This window comes from Gambusia affinis, linkage group LG03, assembly GCF_019740435.1.
Source record: "Gambusia affinis linkage group LG03, SWU_Gaff_1.0, whole genome shotgun sequence".
NCBI classification, from domain to species: domain Eukaryota; kingdom Metazoa; phylum Chordata; class Actinopteri; order Cyprinodontiformes; family Poeciliidae; genus Gambusia; species Gambusia affinis.
The window spans coordinates 9,828,854-9,845,632 of NC_057870.1; the positions used below are offsets into that span (position 1 = coordinate 9,828,854).

Below are 16,779 nucleotides of genomic sequence, written 5' to 3' on the forward strand. Positions count from 1 at the left end.
ATATATATATATATTCATATAACATCCAGATCGTGCTGCAGGGACCCCCTCCATTTTAGCATCGCGTGTCATAACCTTCCTCATTGGTGGCATTCAGAAAGTACAGAAAGAGATTAGAAAGTCTCTGTTGCTCTTTACACCAACAGGCTGGACGAGGTCGCAGTCATGAGTGCGTGTAGCTGTTGCTCCCTCTTTCTGCTTCCCCTCCCCTCCTCTTCCTCCTCCAGCATCTCCACACACCCAGCCCTCCTTTCAGGCATTAATAGATCAGAGGCCGTGTGCAGCCTAGGGATTCAGAATGACTCTGGTGGCGTCCTCTATTTCTCTCAGCTGGAAGGTGGCGTGAGCTTGCTCCAGATCCTCTATCACCACCAGCAGCCGAGCAGCGACACTCTGACCGGGCCTCGTCGGCGGAGCGATGCATTCGGCACCGTCTAGGAGGCAGAAGTCCACAGAATAAGCTTTCCTCGTTAATTCAAATCCAAGAAAAACATAGCAAGCGATCTGAAAAGGATTTTTTTGTCGTCAAAATGCATTTTTACTAGCAATAACACTGTCAAAGCAAACTCACATTTAATGGTTCCTCTATAATAAAAGTCTGATCTCACCTGGGTGAATATCAGGGCTTATCCTCTCTTCCTTATTGCTTGACGTCGGCTCTGCGTCTTCCATCTCCAGGTATTTTTTCCTGCAGTATTGGTTAGAATTTCATCACATTATCTCATCTTTTGCCTCTGGAAACTCATCTGCCTTTTCATTTAGTGACAGAGAAATGCATGACTCTCTGCAGGGCTGAATATCATGAGCAGCAGCAGCAGCAGAGCAGTCCTGCGTTGCAACATAGACCTCTAGTGACTGGCAAATGAGCTGCATCCAGGCTGAAAAAAAAAAGAAATGCAGACCTGAGTTTGTCTCTGCCCTGGAGAAGCTGCTTGTATATCATCTGAGTCTCCACATCAGGATCCAGCGGGTCGCTCCAGTCGCCCAGAGTTACGGCCGAGTGGGTTCTGCTGCAGCCTGTAACTGAGCAAAACCTTTTGGTTAAAAGGGTGGCGCTCCACATGACAACTAAAAGGTGATTCAGCTACAAATCATGGTGTAAACAGTGCGGCACCCTGTAGGAAAATTATTTCGACACCAGCGACTCCCCTTTCATTTTGCACAGCGCTGCAGAATGTTTTTTAATAAACCTGAACACACCTACACAGAGCTAACATCTTCCGATGTTGAAGCTGCTACAGACAGCTTGAGCACGAAGCAGCAAAAACACAAGAGCTATTAATTGAAATGCTGACGTGTTAAATATGGTTCAACTACAGGGCTTTGGATAGTAAACTTTTCAGTGCTTTACAACTATAAATGTACATGAATTTTATAGGGATTTATGTAAAAAAAAAAAAAAAGAAAAAACACAAATTAGAGTATTAAAGGAAATTTAATACATAGCGCACAAATTAGTATCTAAAAATGTAACAAAGTCACGCTGGAGAAAGACACCAGCAGCCCTGCCGACCCCACTAAGGACAAGGGTGTAAAAAAACGGATGGATGGAAGTGTAACGAAACTAAACCAACGAATGGAAAAGGAGAAAAAGAAAGTGATTGTTTTAAAAAGTCCTATTTGCAGTTTACCACAAACCACACAGGGGACATAGCAAATGTATCAGTTTTGATATTTGTAAAAAGAATAAGTATTTTTTCTTTTAATCCACCCTCCAATAATATGCCACTTGTGCTAGCTCTACGAGTGTTGCTCATTAAATCTTAATGGAAAACATTAAGGTTTGTGATTTAGATGGCAGAAAATGTGAAAAAGTTCAAAGCGTATAAATAATTTTGCAGTCAGTGCAAGAAAACAGATGGACAATCCCGTCCTGAGTCCTCTTTTCAACTCAGGATGGGAGTAGTAACGCCGTGATTCACCAGCACGGTCCGCCTGCAGGCAGCAGGTCCACTTGCCGCTGCGGTGAACGCCCGGGTGAAAAGAAGGCAGCATGCGCTCGTTGTAGATGCTGACTTTCCTTATTGCAGACAGCCACTGGTTCAGCTCATTCACGTTCTGTTAGGACAAAAACATCACAACGGGAGAAAAAAAAAAGGCATATTGGTTAGAAGGAAAACCAGGCACAAATGTGGCCAGATTTTTGAGTTGAATTGCACACTAACAAATGGCAAAAAAAGTAATGAATTAGATGGTGACTGGTGAGAGAAGGCACTAGCGCACCTTGCACTGGATGTACATGGTGTTCAGCTTTCCATCGTTGTCCTGTGTAATGACCTGCATTACATTCTGCTGCTGGAAGGCATTTTCATCCAGTCTCTCCACGGCACACACACGCTGAATTGGTATGGAGGAGCGCACCTGCAACAGTTCATCCAACAATTAACGCACACCAGTAACGATACATCACTCCTTACCCCAAGGTGATTTCAGTTTTTGGTTTACTTCAAGTAAAACTGACCCATCAAGAAACTAATTACTATGGCAGAATGTGTATCTCACAAGCAGTAAAACTAAATAAAAAAAAAAAAATTAAAAAAAGATTCGAAGATGAGAACAGTGTGGCAGCGAAGGCTACTTTTAAGTGTAAATCAGCCGTTTCCGATGGGAGCTGGCCTCACTGAGGATGGAGTGCTCCGAGCGTGGAGGGAAGGGGCCAGGACATTGTCTGCAGTCTGATTTGCAATGTTAGCATGAATATCCAGAGCCTTCAATTAAACCTCGCCTTTTATTCTGGTCACACAAAGCGGGGGACCCGGCTCAAAGAGAGCGCTTTTTAAGGGGTTTCTCCCTCTCTCTCTCTCTCTCTCTCTCTCTCCCTCTCTCTCTCTCTTTCTCTCTTATAGCCTCTGGACAATAAATAAGAGGAGATCATTATTACAAGGTTAGACTCTGCATGGTAATAACTCTAATGATGATCTCACAAATACATCAAAACACGACAGGGCTTATGCATCTCTTATGCATTTCTTTCCCCATTTTCTCGTTTTCTCCGTGCTGATAAATCTCTGTTCAAAGCCACAACCTGTGAGTAATTCATGACAAGACAACCAGCCAGCTTCCAAAATCAATTACTCGGTTTCACTGGTCTTTCATTTGGCAGAGGAGAAATAGTTATTGTTTTATTGCTTATTCGTCCAAGCGTCACAGTAAAAGACTTGAAGAAATAATGCTCTCTTCCACCTGCTGTTCAGGGCCCCTCTGGAAGTCCGATAAAAGAACTCTTCTACATAAAAACAATAAAAAAAACAACAGGTGGATTCAAAAGCAACTCGCAGCACAAATGTCTGTACAAACTACACGGTCTTGCACAAGTATTCATATCCTTTGAGCATTTCCACGTCTTGCCATGGTACAATCACAAAGCTGTATGTGTATTTTTCATGCACATTTATGTGTATTGTTTTTTACAAATAAAATTCTGAAAATATGTTGTGTAAATGTTTTCAACAACCCCGAGCATTTACAGCTGCAGGTCTTGAATGCGTTTTCCAGTGTTTTTCAGCAAAACAGCTCAGTCAAAGTCTCTAACACAGAAATGTACTATGATTTAAATCTTTCCACTGGCTTCACATTCAGGGTCATTGTCCTGCAGCAACGTTGATCGCACTCTCTTTTCTTCTAAGATTGTTCTGTGTTCGTCTCCATCTTCCCTTCAGTTTCCTGTCCCTGCTGAGGTTGGTGCTGCCACCACCATGTTTCCGTATTTTAGTGTGCTAAAGTGTCACACTTGAACACACCAAGTGTGACATTTGCCCAGAGTGTAACACTTGATGTGTTGGTGTGAATGGGTGAACACACCATTTCACACCATTTCAGAGTGATGTAGTGTTGGTACATGACCACACGCAGAGATTTGCATCTGCACTTTTTCTTTCATGCGACCAGAGCAGAGTTCCACAACCCGGGTCCTCAAAGCAGACTGCCCTGCATGTTTTGGTTGATTACCAAGCGTTTGTTGAACTGCAATAATCTGAATCAGATGTGTTAAGGCTGGGAAACATCTAAAACATGCAGGGCAGCGTGCCTTAAGGACTAGGGAAACTTGGCCTTGTCCCCTACTGGTTTGGGTCAGCTGCAAAGGGTGTCTCTTATGCATTTCTTTGAACAATGGCTTCCCCTTGCCACTCCTTCTTAAAGCTGCTAATCCAGATTTAAGCTAACCCTGCCTCAAACATCCCCACAACTTTACCGCTGACCTGTCCTGTTTTTCATTTTGCTGTCTGTCCATTAATGTTTTCAAACACAAGCAGCTGATCGCCCTGGATTTTATTTCTACATATCAGATTAAAAAAGTCTGAGGACAAATCCACAGTACAATTGTCAAATCTGTCTTTGTATAAAAGTTTGAAGTCTATGTATCATGCTTCATTCCACTTCACAGTTTCAATGTAACGAGGTGACAAAATAGATAATAGCCTATAAGAAAAGTTTTGAAAGGCACGTTATGTTAGCAGACTATACCAACCTGCCAATCAGAGGTCTTGGCATAGGACAAGGTCTCGCTAGTCAGCCAGAAGTAGCGTTTCTTGAAGGCAAAGCGGGACAGCAGCTGGGGTCCCTCTGCTTTGTGTTTGTGGAGGTATCCCTCCTTCACCGTCACTGAAGGCATGAACACGGCCCTCTGAGGCACCGAAGACACTGCGACGGGGAGAAGAAAACACTTTGTTCAACCTGACAGGCACAGGGGAGCCCTATGCTATAAAATAGATAAGATCTAATTGTTTGGTGACAGTTATTTATACCGTGATCCCCTGTTAAGGCAGTGGTACCTGAACCTACAAAAGGAAAACCTCATTACGCGAATAATGAGTGTTCTGATCTGCAAAACTCTCCAGCTGAAGAGCACTAAATGTCAAACTGGCACCGGAGAGAAAAAGAGGGGGTGTGAAATACAATATTTCAGAAGGGTGGAGGTGACGGGGGAGTGTTTTCAAGACGTGGTGGGTATCCAGTGTTGTGTGTACAAGTATTATCCCTTTTCCAGACTTCCAGCTAGTTATGAATATTTCACCACAGAGCAACAGTATAGCGCTCGTATCAGATCCCTCTGACAGCTGGTCTCCTGCTGGTTGAGTACAGGTTCAGTGGAGTGCTCAGTGTCATCTGCCTTACCGATATTGTGATCGACGTCGATCAGCTTGTCCAGGAAGTCCTTGACGGAGGCCACACTGCGGAGGATGATGGGATGAAGAGGCGACATCCACTGCTCCTTCCCATGGCCCAGCTGAAGGCCCAGGTTGCCCACACTCTGCAGCGCCTGAGGACCATAAACACACGACATGCACTCTCCACTGATATCTTTCATCACCTCAGAAATCCGCCCCCTGACAGCAGGTCTCAAAGTCAAAGATCAGAAGGGTGCCTGAGGGCCAAAGCGTGCTGTGAGGCTCTTTGTGTGGCCTCCACCTGGTCCCAGCAGGGGGTTAGTGAGGGGCGAGAAGGAAGCCCCCTCGCTACAGCCCTCTCTGATGCTCCACTTTGAACCGCGGGCTGGTTGCTGCACATACTGGGGTAAAAATAGCCGCTCGCTGTGTCTGTAGCAGATTCATGGCAACAGCCTTTCAGCACCATGGACAGCAACTGCAGAGCCATGCGCTGGAGAGAATATGAAGTCTCAACAACTAGCAAGTGATTGTGACATGCGGTTGCTATTTTTAAAGATATGGTGGGTGTTGATTCAAGAGACACTGGTGGGTCATTGCCATTTCAAGGTGTGGTTAGCTCTCTGTCACAGTGTGCTAATGGCTTTCTAGCACTAGTCTATCTAATCTGTCACACAATCTATTCGTGACGCTGTATTTTTAAACCGTTGTGAAGAAGTGAAACCCTCTGCTCACTGCATCGTTGCTGAAACAGCAGCCTGTGTTTCGCATGATCATCAGTTTTCATTCAGTGCCTTGTGTCAAGTATTCACACTACGGAAGAGGATTAGGGCCACCGAAAAAATAAATAAATAAATAAATTCTGAGATTAAAGTCAGAATTCTGAGATTAAAGTCATGCGGTTTCTCACATTCTGTATCTTTCGGTTTTGCAGTGTATAATGGATTGCTTATGTACCAACCTGTGCTGCAACATAGTAGCTCTTAAGACAGGGTAAGGCCAACCCCCTTTTGTCCTTCAATAACTGCAAAGTCCTGAATCTGATTTGTGGTCTTCCTTGCGATATGAATCTAGATATGATTTTATCCCATTCTGCAAAGTCTTTATCTGTCACCTCAACTGGGAGAGTTGTAAATAAATACAGTAACCTTGGTAATACATTTGTTTTTATCATTTCTACTCTTGACGCTAAGCTTGTAAAAGGGATTAAATTCCACATTCCCATATCTGACTTTATTCTAGACACCAAGATGCTAAAGTTGAAAGATTTTAGTTCAGATAAGTCGTGAGACAGAAATACTCTGAGGTATTTCAGAGATTTTGAATGCCAATCCCAACTAATTTTTTAAAATAAATTGATCTGGTGAATAGTTGAAAGAGAGAACTCGGATTTTCTTTGTGTTTCATTTGTAACCTGACATCAGACCGAACTCATCCATCGTATTCATTAGTGCTGGAAGTGACCTGCCTGGTTGAGATAGGTAAATCAAAACATCATCTGCAAATAATGCTATCTTTTGTTCCCCTCCTTCCATTCCCTGAGCTTTTCTATACATTACATTACAATTGCAATCTTTAATGCATCCTTTTGGGATTTTATGTGATAGACTAACACAAAGAGGAGCATAATTGTGAAGTTGAATAAAAAATTATGCATAGTTTTGATGTTTTTTGTTTTTTTTTACTGCTAAGTACCTCAAAAGTGTGAAGTGCATTTTTTTATTCAGTCTCTTGAATCAGTAAATTGTGAGCAGTCACAGCAGCCAGCTCCATAACTTCGCACATCTGGAGTTTTTGCTCCTTCTTTCAAAAAAATGCAAACTCAATCAGAGCCTCTAAACGTTTTTCTTCCATCTTTAGTCCTTTGTAGCTCATCCACATTCACATTAACTCTGATCAGTTTCTCTGCCATTCCTGAAGAAAAGCATCCCCACAGGATGTTACTGCCACCATCATGTTTCACTTCACATGTGGTGTCAGGTTGATTTGCAGTGTGGATTGGTGTTTGTGGTTGTGTCATACCCTTTCTGTAGTCAGACAGAGGAATGAACAGTGCTCTGTGAGCCGTTTAATCCTGGGTCTACAACTTCCTGGTGTGTTCCTTGATCTTCATGATGCTGCTTACTAAGGTTTTTTAAAAAGGCCTCTGAGGCCTCGAACAAAACGACACACAGGTGAAATCTGATGTTGATTACTTCCCTCTTTTAGGGTATGTTTTGAAATTGTTCTTTGTAAAACTTAAATTAAAATAAGGAGGAGCATCGTGTTTATTTTTCTTCTGCTTTATGTTGGTCTATCAGATACAATCCAAATAAAATGCAATGAAGCTTTTGGTTTTAATGACATAATTTAAAAATGTTAATACGTTTCTGAAGCGCTGCTCACACAATTAACTGTTGTCTCTCTCAGCTACGAAGTGTTAATTAGAGGAACTGAGAAATATTAAATCTTAAGACTGACCCCATGGTTGGAATAATTACCAACATAATTATATCATTCTTGATTATTAGCCTTGTGTTTCACCTCTCTGCAGACTTCTGGGACACACAACAATTCACCTTTCGTTTCATACTAAAAACACCCACGTCTGTCCATATGTCGTACCTTGGCGAGTAGTAACAGCGTTCTGCTTGTACGTGTGTCAGCGTGCTGGTCTCTCAGCTGGAACAGCTTAGGCGTCAGGATGGCAGGGGCAAAAAATCGCAGAAAGAAGAACCCGCTGATGGCGAGGTATTTCACATCCTGTTCAAATTAAAGTGAGTTTCAAAGAAAATTTCGTGAACTGAGAATGATTTCCCAGAGGATCTTTCCCAGTTTTTAGGCGTCGGGCTCGACACTGACCTCATTCTCCGGCTCTGTGAATTGTTCCTCCACTCTCTTGTGCAGCTGTTTGAAGGCCACTCTCATGACTGAAGGACACTGATCGACAGAGCTGACGATGGATTCGATGATGCTGGTTAAATAGGTCTGCAGCATCTCCACGCTGTAGTCCCGAACCTCTGCCTCTGACACGCCGCTCTTAAATGAAATCCGTCTTCAGGCACAAAGACAGATTTGGGAGCACAGTAAACAGCCAGAGTCATTTTGTGCTTACATTTACTTGCAACATACAAGAACTAAGCAGCTTTTATCCACTCTAAACACAAGTGGTGGCCTTCCTGCTCTGGTTAATTATGATAAATGTGCTCTGGATGAATGTAAGACACTGATATTGTGGAGATTGGACAGAGGAACACAGCTACTTTGTGTTAGGCTGAGAATGTCAAAAGGGATCCATTCAGTGGGAGGGAAAATGGGGAAAAGAGATTAGGATAGGCATCTCCAGTGCAGACTCAAAGGATGTTACATCCTGGATCTCTCTCTCTCTCTCTCCATGTCAGAAATAGAGACACATCTCAGGGGGCTCATGGTTGTTGCCAAGCAACAAACCCTCCCCATTTTTAAATTCTTTTATTTTTTTAATTATTTCTTTTTATTTTCTTGTATGTATGTCTTGCTCTCAACCTCTTGTAGCAGATTTTCAACTTGAGCTTTTTAGCAGCTGCACACATAAATCTGTGGCTTGAAATCATCTCTGAACTTGTCCTAGACGACGCTAATAGATCAGAATCAGATTTTTGCATTGGTGGTGTGATCCAGCATGATGTTTGCAGTAGATCTGTTTTACCTTGAGCGGTTCAGGTCAATCTTACACGGGTCCAGCTCAATGTACTTCCTCTCATCAAAGATGCGATTGATGATGGGTTTCAACACTTCATGCAGATACAGCATGCCAACGGCCTGGCAGCAAGACAGCATCGTTTAATCAGAGTACCTCATTTACATCACTGGAACAGGGTTTGGCTTCAAAATGTGTAAAAGTCCTCCAAATTCTCCAAAATGCAGAAAGTTAACCGCATACAGTCAGATGCATTAGATGTGCTTTTGCAGTAAAGTGCCCTGCAACAGCATTAAAACCTCTCGAGCTTTTTTTCTAATTTGGTCGCAACACAACAAGAAACTCTCATTTTTTGTTCCTTTTGCAAAATTATAGGAGCTCAGTGAGATTTGGGCAAAGGTCATCTAAAAACAAAGAGCAAATATGAAAACCAGGATATCGCAGCTCTGGCTGTATGTCAAAGGTCATATAGTCCTGCTGCCTCAACAGGTTTTCTTTCAGGATTGCCTTGCATATAGTTTGATGCATCCACTCATCAATTATACCTGCAGAAGAAAAGCATCACCATGTGCTACAGTGAGGGTTTGTTTCAGGTAGAAATTGAATTTTGCCAATTGTACTTTCACAAAATGTGTAAAATTTAAAGGGGGATTAAGACTTTTGTAGGGCACTGTAACTGAGACAGGAAATACAATAACTGCAAACGGGGACAAAAGTGGGTTAGTCATAAATAAAAGACAAATCATGCCTTGAGGAAAAAAAAAAACAAACACTTACTCTTACATCAATAAAATAACATAGTTTGTCGCACCTTCATGAACTGTTCCATGGCTTTGGAGGCAAGAGAGTTGGAGCGAAATAAGGTGTTTGGATCAGCTGTGGAAACAAAACAAAGAAAATGTCCAAATTAAAGCAAATATAAGTGAACTGAATGAGTGACGCACAATAGCTGCTTTAAGACTAAAAATATTTAAATGATTTTTATTTTGCTCATTGCTCATAACTTTGCAATCTAAATCTTCAGTGCTGTATTGAAACTATTAACACTTAAAATCCCTCAGCACCCACATTAACTAGGCTTGACTACAACCTTTGAAATTGAAGGATTATATCAAGATGAAAACAAATTCAATCAATCAATCAATCAATCAAATTTTATTTGTATAGCACATTTCAGCAGCAAGGCATTTCAAAGTGCTTTACATCAAATCAAACACAAAAACACAATGCAACATAGAATCAACAATCAAAACACAACATTAAGTCAGATTCCGTCAATAAATTTGCAATTGACGGAACTTGCAAATAACACACAGTTCCTATATTTTATGTGGACATTTCTTGGATATTCATTTTGTTGCAGCTTAACCAGCCAAGATACAATATTGTTCACAAATACCACAGCCCGGTGTCGAAAACGAGAGCAGCCCGACTTTGCTGCTTCACCACTGTAAATCCTTTTAAGTGGTGGTAGTAAAAACGCCCCTGGTGACAGGACTGTGTTGTCAGGTGAAACGTTGTCACCTACAGGGCTGGCAGGACTGATTTCATTCCCACACAGAGGACGTACAATATGCTTTCCTCGCCTTGCCCTGTGCTCCTAATTTTAATGTCTGCCTGTTAGCAGCATCTATTCCTGATCAAGCAGTTACCAGTTGGATCATGTGCAGTTGCTATGGAAACTTGGGTACTATACTTATTTTCTCGAACTACACCGACGGAGCTTGAAATCCAAGCACAACTCTGTCAGTCCTGCAGTTTTTAGATGTGCCACAGGTACAAAACACTGGAATGAAATGGCTTCATTACCTCCTCCTTGTGTAGATCAGTTCTCCAGAGTCTTGCTAATGACCTAATTATTCTATTCAGGTGTGGTGCAGCAGAGGCACATCTAAAAGTTGCAGGACTGCGGCCCTCGAGGACTGGAGTTTGACACCCCTGCTGTATATAGTTGGAAAATACAGAGAGATCAAATCACAACTCATTTTCAGTGCTAAAAAACACTGGTAAGGTTCCCAGACTCAGGCCCACGGCATCACAGATCCTTCACCATACTTAATTTCTACATATTCTACTGAGATGTTTGTTGTCAAAAAAATCAATTTTAACCATTTTAAATGCACATGTTTACATTTGTGATGGTAGAACTGGAAAGACTTTTTTCCCGGCTTCTGGTCTTTAGTCGACCAGAAGATACAGAAGCTTCATGTTCTGTTTTGGCATTTGGCCTAAACACAGACCTGAAAATGACATTCTCATGTTGATGATGATTATTTGATCAAGAGAACCTTCAAACCAATGAACAGGCAGGTGTAGAACTAGAGAACATAAGATGGGACAGCAAGAATAAAGTGACAGAAAACATGTGAGCCACAAGAACACAGGAAAAACTGCAGTGGTGGAAAATCAACAGAGCAGATGAAGAGTAAAGGGAACTGATTGACTTACAGTAAAGCTGCTGGTAGGTGATTAGTGACATGGGAACTCAATTAACTAACTACACTGCAGGAAGGTGTGGACCTGAACTGAGGACTTGAGGGAAAATGACTAATTAACACAGAAACGAACACACAGGGATCCAGACAGGACATGAGGGGATCCTACTACACCAAAGATAAAGAGTAAAAACAAAGAGAAACCTAAACCAAAAAAGAACAGAACACAGAAATAGCAAATCATCAGAAAGTAATGAGTGAACAAATTGTAAAACACCATAGAGTTCACGTCAAAAACGAATCTCAACCTCTGCTGTGAAACTCTGTTTTACTGCATATTTTTACTCCGGGAAACAGAGAGTCAGGGATTACTAATTAGAAGTTTCTACCAAGTGAATAAAGCTGAAAAAAATATTTCATTTCCTTATATTTTAACATGTATTTTAAAGAGGTTCCAAAAATCTTGTCGCTGGTGATTTTATTAATGATAGTTTCTTTATTCTCTTTATATATTTTTCAGTGTTAGTTTATGCTACTGCAATAAGAGATGAATGCATTTGAAGGATATTTACTAGTAAACTATCAATTGTGGCCAGTGACATGTTTAGAACTTAAACGTTTACATCTGAAAATCCAGTCCAAGATCAAGATCAAGATTGTCATTATAAAACTACAATTAAATTGATGTTGAGACAGATTTCACACATGAAACACAGACAGAAATTAAAAGCACACCGCAGTTCGCATTTATTTACAAATATACTATTTAACGTCAAAGCTCCATCTGCTGCATATAACCAGTTATTAATAATCTCTGCTCATTCTAGTTTCCTGGTATTTTCAACCTGTTTGTCCTTACCTGTGTGGTTGACCTCTCTGGTGTTAAGGTAATCCAGGAATGGCACCACCAGGCCTTGCCCTAGGTAGATCTTCACGAGAGTCATCGCAACATCCTGCCTGCTCTCCACAGTGGTCACCTCCTCCAGCATGGTCAGGGCGCTGCTGTCCTCCACCTGTTCAAAGAAAGACCCTCATCACACCTTAACAATGTGCCTTTGGAAAACAGACGGAAGAAATGTAACGCATGGAGCATTCTCTGTAGTCATGATGAAGGTGAACGAATGAGTATCCGTAGGGAGGACGAGCTACGATGCTGACCTCTGTGGGGGAGATTACCGACTCAACCAGAAGTTCAATAAGTGGCTGGTAGTACGTAGACGGCAAGATCCGGTCCTCCACCAGACGCACCTTCAGGCGCAGAGCTCCCAGCTTGCCACTGGAAACCAACAACGACAAAAGGATCAGGTCAGGAATTGGTTAAGTGGGGAATTTCCTGCAGTAACCTCAAACTATAGTAAGTCCCTCCGAGATATTTAATATATTGTAATACATAACAAAGCCTTTTTATTATAACTGCACTAAACAGCATGTAATGGTTCCTAATAAGCCTGTGAAATTCACCTAATATGACATCTCTTTTGCATTTCATTCTGCCCTTTGTTCTAAAATTATCTCAAGAAACAGATGCTGTCAGAGCCCTTGCCCTCCACCTCTTACTCTTCATTTAAATGCATGAAAGGGAGCATGGAGGTGAGCAACTGCCTGTCCTCCTGTGCATTGAAAGAAGAAAAATATCTACGAGCAAAATACACTTGAGGGGTATAAATACACAAATTGGTGTCATTGCACAAACAAACACACCCATAATCCTCACCTAGCATCAGCTTCATTGTTTCCCAGGGGCAGCAAACGAAACCAGCCCTCTAACACAGGTGTCTTGTGCAAAGAAGCAAAAGGGATTTCCACCTGTGGAGTAAGAGAATAAACAAGGCTTCTACATCAGCCAAGAACACAGATGGTAGCTTTGTGTTGAGAGGTTTATACATTGCGTCACGTAAAAACGAGAAATTTCAGTGTGGGATGTTGTGGGGTACACCAACAGTAGTGCATAATTGTAGAGGAAGGAAAATGATGTATAGTTTTAACATATAAAAATCTGATAAACGTTGTGCATATTTGGATAAAAAACAAACAAATGAGTCAATAAAATGTTGATTCCAGAAGTTGTGGAGATCATCAAGTGTCGATCATCTTACAGAGCAATGTTCAATCCATCACTGAGAAAATAAAATACAACGGTAAACTACTAAACATGTTGCCATCCTCCAAAACTGACAGGCTGGGCAAGGAGAACATTAACCAGAAAAGAAACCTGGAGCAGCTGCACCAGTCAAAAGCTGGTGGTATCTAATGTCAAATAAGAATGTCACTTAATAATTGTGCTCTTCGTAAATCTGATCTTAAAAGAAGAGTGACAAGGGGAAAGAAATTATTGAAACAAAGCCTTCGAAGACAAGGACAGAGAAGTTGGACAGTCGATAGGAAGTTGGAGGAAGCTAAAAGCAGGGCTGGAAAAAAACCTGTTAGAGAAGACAAGTTAAGATAAAGGCTCACAGGAAACTAACAGAACAATAGACAATAACGTCTTATTATTGGTCCACCAGTAATAAGATAACACTCACAATGATCATAATATATATACCATAACCTTTGTGGATCAAAGTAGCTAACTAGTGAGCTTGGGAGAGTCACCAACAAGGAAACTTAATCAATTTCCACATTGCAAAAAATTATATGACAAACCAAGTCAGTCTTAATGTGTTATCAAGTTCACAATTTGCTACTAAAGAGCGCTGGTTGTTTAATTGCACAGACCTGTAAGACCTATTCTCAGTGATGAACATGATCCAGATGGTGCACAGAGTCCATCTTGCCTCCAACTTATTTATAGAGCTTCCTTAGCTCAGAACAAAACATCAAACTTTAACAAGTTAAAGTGTGTTTTATCTATCCAGTGTTTTATCTGATAGTGTTTTATCTAGATTTGTATCTGTATCTGAGATTTGTAATTGTAATGCTTTAAAATTGAACAAGGTTCAGTAGCTATGGATTCAGTAACCTGCATTATTTGACAGCAATCATAGCATAAAATTCAAGAGATCCTGACCTTTCCCAGAAAGTCGTTTTTTCCCACCATGTCCCAGTCCCAGACCTCCACCATCACAGTCCCCTCCTCATTCAGCTCCTCTGCGTCCAGCTCCAGCTCTAAGGTTTCCCCCCAGTGAGGGAAACGGGTCTTCTTGATAATCTACACCCAGACATAAAAAAGGTAACGCATCCTAGAATGAAAATTATGCACAAAAGAAAAGAAACTTCCAACATTGCTGCTCTGTCAGCAAAGATAGTTACATTATTAACTCCCTGTAGTTGTTATGTTTGACAACGTTATGAATCCAATCCTAACTGTCTCAACAGTTAACGAAATATGTTGCAGGCTTAAAATGCAAGAAATTATACATATACAAAATTAATTAAGCTAAATGACAATCAAAATATCTATAATTATCTCTGCATCTGCCTTATGCTTATGACAAACCATAGCATCTTAGACAACCACTATTTACAGAAAAACAACCTTTTTACTATGGAAATCTCTTGAATGCTGTACACGTCATAGAGCTCACCGAGGTCTCCGCACTGTGGTTGTTGAAAATAATTCTTCCAAAAGGATCCGATGTTCCAGAAATGTCTCTTGGCGCCAAGTCCCTGTGGGTATCAGCAGACCAAATATCAACAGTGAAAACAACTCTCAATCTAATCCTTTATTTTATACAAATCATATAAGTTTCATCTTGGTATTACTGTTATTTTTTTGTTTTTTTTTCTTTGGCTAAACTAAGAGCTATCTCGGCCTTGTTGAAAACCAGTGTCAAATTGTGATTGTCAGACTAATCTGTGCCTGAGAGATTGGGACAGGCAGATGGGGCACTGAGTGGGGCGATAGAGGCAATGTGACTCAGAAGGAAGTGTGGAAGCAAACTGATTGAGAGAACGTTTCATCGCAGAAACAGATATGGTGTGGCATTTTGCCCTAGAAATTCAACTATGTTAAAGATGGTATGAACATTTGTTTCTAAGTTATTTCTATTCTTTTTATGACAAGTTTGCTCCTAAACTATTTGAGGCGTTCTTGTTCACTTGAGTTTCACCTCCCCACACTAGCAGTGACTAAAGGTAAAAAAAAAAAAGGTAAAGGTAATTTTATTTATATAGCACATTTTCAGCAACAAGGACTGTACACAAAGTGCTTTACGGGATTTAAAAAGAAATACAAACAAAATAACAAACCCAAAAGAAAGAGCAAAAGAAAAAAAGCTAATAATGTTGATCCAAAGTAAATAAACTAGATACTAGTTTTTTTTATTTTTACCTGGCTTCAATGACCTGGCACCGCAGGCTGCTCTTCATTGTATCTTTAAGGAGCTCCAGACTCAGGTGGATCTCTCCTTGAACGTCCTCATCGGGGTCAACCCTAGTCAGGTTCATCCAGCTATCAAGCCCTGTGAGGATCACACAGACAGACGATGCTATTTACAGTGGTTTCTAACATGAGCTGACAGTAGTGGGTGGTAAAGAAACGGTTCTTAAATCAAATTGTTAAAGTATGAAGACTCTGAACATTCATATTGTGTTATGTTACAGCAAGCACTAGGATTTTATATGGTAGAGTGAGACAAAGTATAGTGCATATTTGTACATTTACAGCAAAATGTTACATTTTTGTTATGATTTTTTATTATTATTGTTATTTGTTTTAAGTTTCTTGAAGCTTTGCACCTGTAGAGACAGAAATGATTGCCCATTCCTCTCACCCAGTGAAATAGATCAAGTGTACCTGTACTTGCTGAATAGAAGTATTTCCACAAAATGATGCTGCCGTTACCATGTTTACAGTGGATGTCTTAAGGGTTATAATCATCTGCCACGCATAGCGTTTTGAAAGCAGGGGAAAGAAATTGAGTTTTTGTCTCATCTGACAGCAGCATCTTCTGAGACCGTTTGCTGGCATCCACCGGATGGCTTTCATTGTACCACAAATGGGACTCTTCTTATAACTTTTCTTCAGCAATGGCTTTCAACATTAATCCATGAACGCCAAACTGTTGGCCCGGTGGCATAGAGCATCCGCATTTTTACAAAGATGAAGGGAGATTGACCCTTTTGCTAGGCACTGAATAACATTGGCTTATTTATGTATTTTATTTGCTCCAGTAATAGGAGTTAGAGTTGCTAGGAATGCATTCATGGCTGTACCTACTTGTGCTGCTTCTTTATTTTTTTTTGTTTCCTTCCACTATCCCACATACCCCAGTTAGGCATAACATTATGACCAGGTGAAACAAATGCAAGTGAAGATTTTATTCTCAAAGATGATGTATTTGAAGAGAGAAAATTGACCAAGGGTTGGGATTTAAATGAGTTTGATAAGGGAAAAATTGTGGATGATTCGCCATGGTGAGGCAGTTTTATATGTTCATACATAAGATGGTTTACATAAAAATAATGAAACAACGCTAGCTTTTTTCCTATGATAAAGGCATAAGATAATAATTGTCGTTGGTATTTATTAAATTGAGAAAGCTGAACAGAAACTGTTGATGTTCTGGAAAAAACCAGAGGTTCCATCGGTTAAATTGTGGCTGGAGGAACTGGTAAGGCTCTCTCATTTGGAAAGAGTACG

At 40.8% G+C, this 16,779-nt stretch overlaps 1 protein-coding gene across 11 annotated transcripts in view; it reads right to left on the bottom strand.

Moving 5' to 3' along the window:
- Positions 1-16,779, bottom strand: part of LOC122827806 (rasGAP-activating-like protein 1) — a 27,874-nt gene continuing 11,095 nt past the window's right edge. For 5 of the 11 annotated variants that reach the window (XM_044110829.1, XM_044110830.1, XM_044110827.1 and 2 more), the window contains 17 exons: positions 15,469-15,598; positions 14,723-14,804; positions 14,206-14,346; positions 12,913-13,004; positions 12,357-12,474; positions 12,058-12,211; positions 9,575-9,639; positions 8,773-8,885; positions 7,947-8,139; positions 7,710-7,847; positions 5,116-5,260; positions 4,469-4,641; positions 2,224-2,361; positions 1,923-2,058; positions 903-1,023; positions 609-688; positions 1-434 (listed from right to left, as the gene is read on the bottom strand). In XM_044110829.1, coding sequence (XP_043966764.1) covers positions 286-434; positions 609-688; positions 903-1,023; positions 1,923-2,058; positions 2,224-2,361; positions 4,469-4,641; positions 5,116-5,260; positions 7,710-7,847; positions 7,947-8,139; positions 8,773-8,885; positions 9,575-9,639; positions 12,058-12,211; positions 12,357-12,474; positions 12,913-13,004; positions 14,206-14,346; positions 14,723-14,804; positions 15,469-15,598 — 2,168 coding nt within the window. In that variant the 3' untranslated portion in view covers positions 1-285. The remainder of the gene's footprint in view (positions 435-608; positions 689-902; positions 1,024-1,922; positions 2,059-2,223; positions 2,362-4,468; positions 4,642-5,115; positions 5,261-7,709; positions 7,848-7,946; positions 8,140-8,772; positions 8,886-9,574; positions 9,640-12,057; positions 12,212-12,356; positions 12,475-12,912; positions 13,005-14,205; positions 14,347-14,722; positions 14,805-15,468; positions 15,599-16,779) is intronic. The other 6 variants (XM_044110828.1, XM_044110834.1, XM_044110833.1 and 3 more) reach the window with 3 other exon arrangements.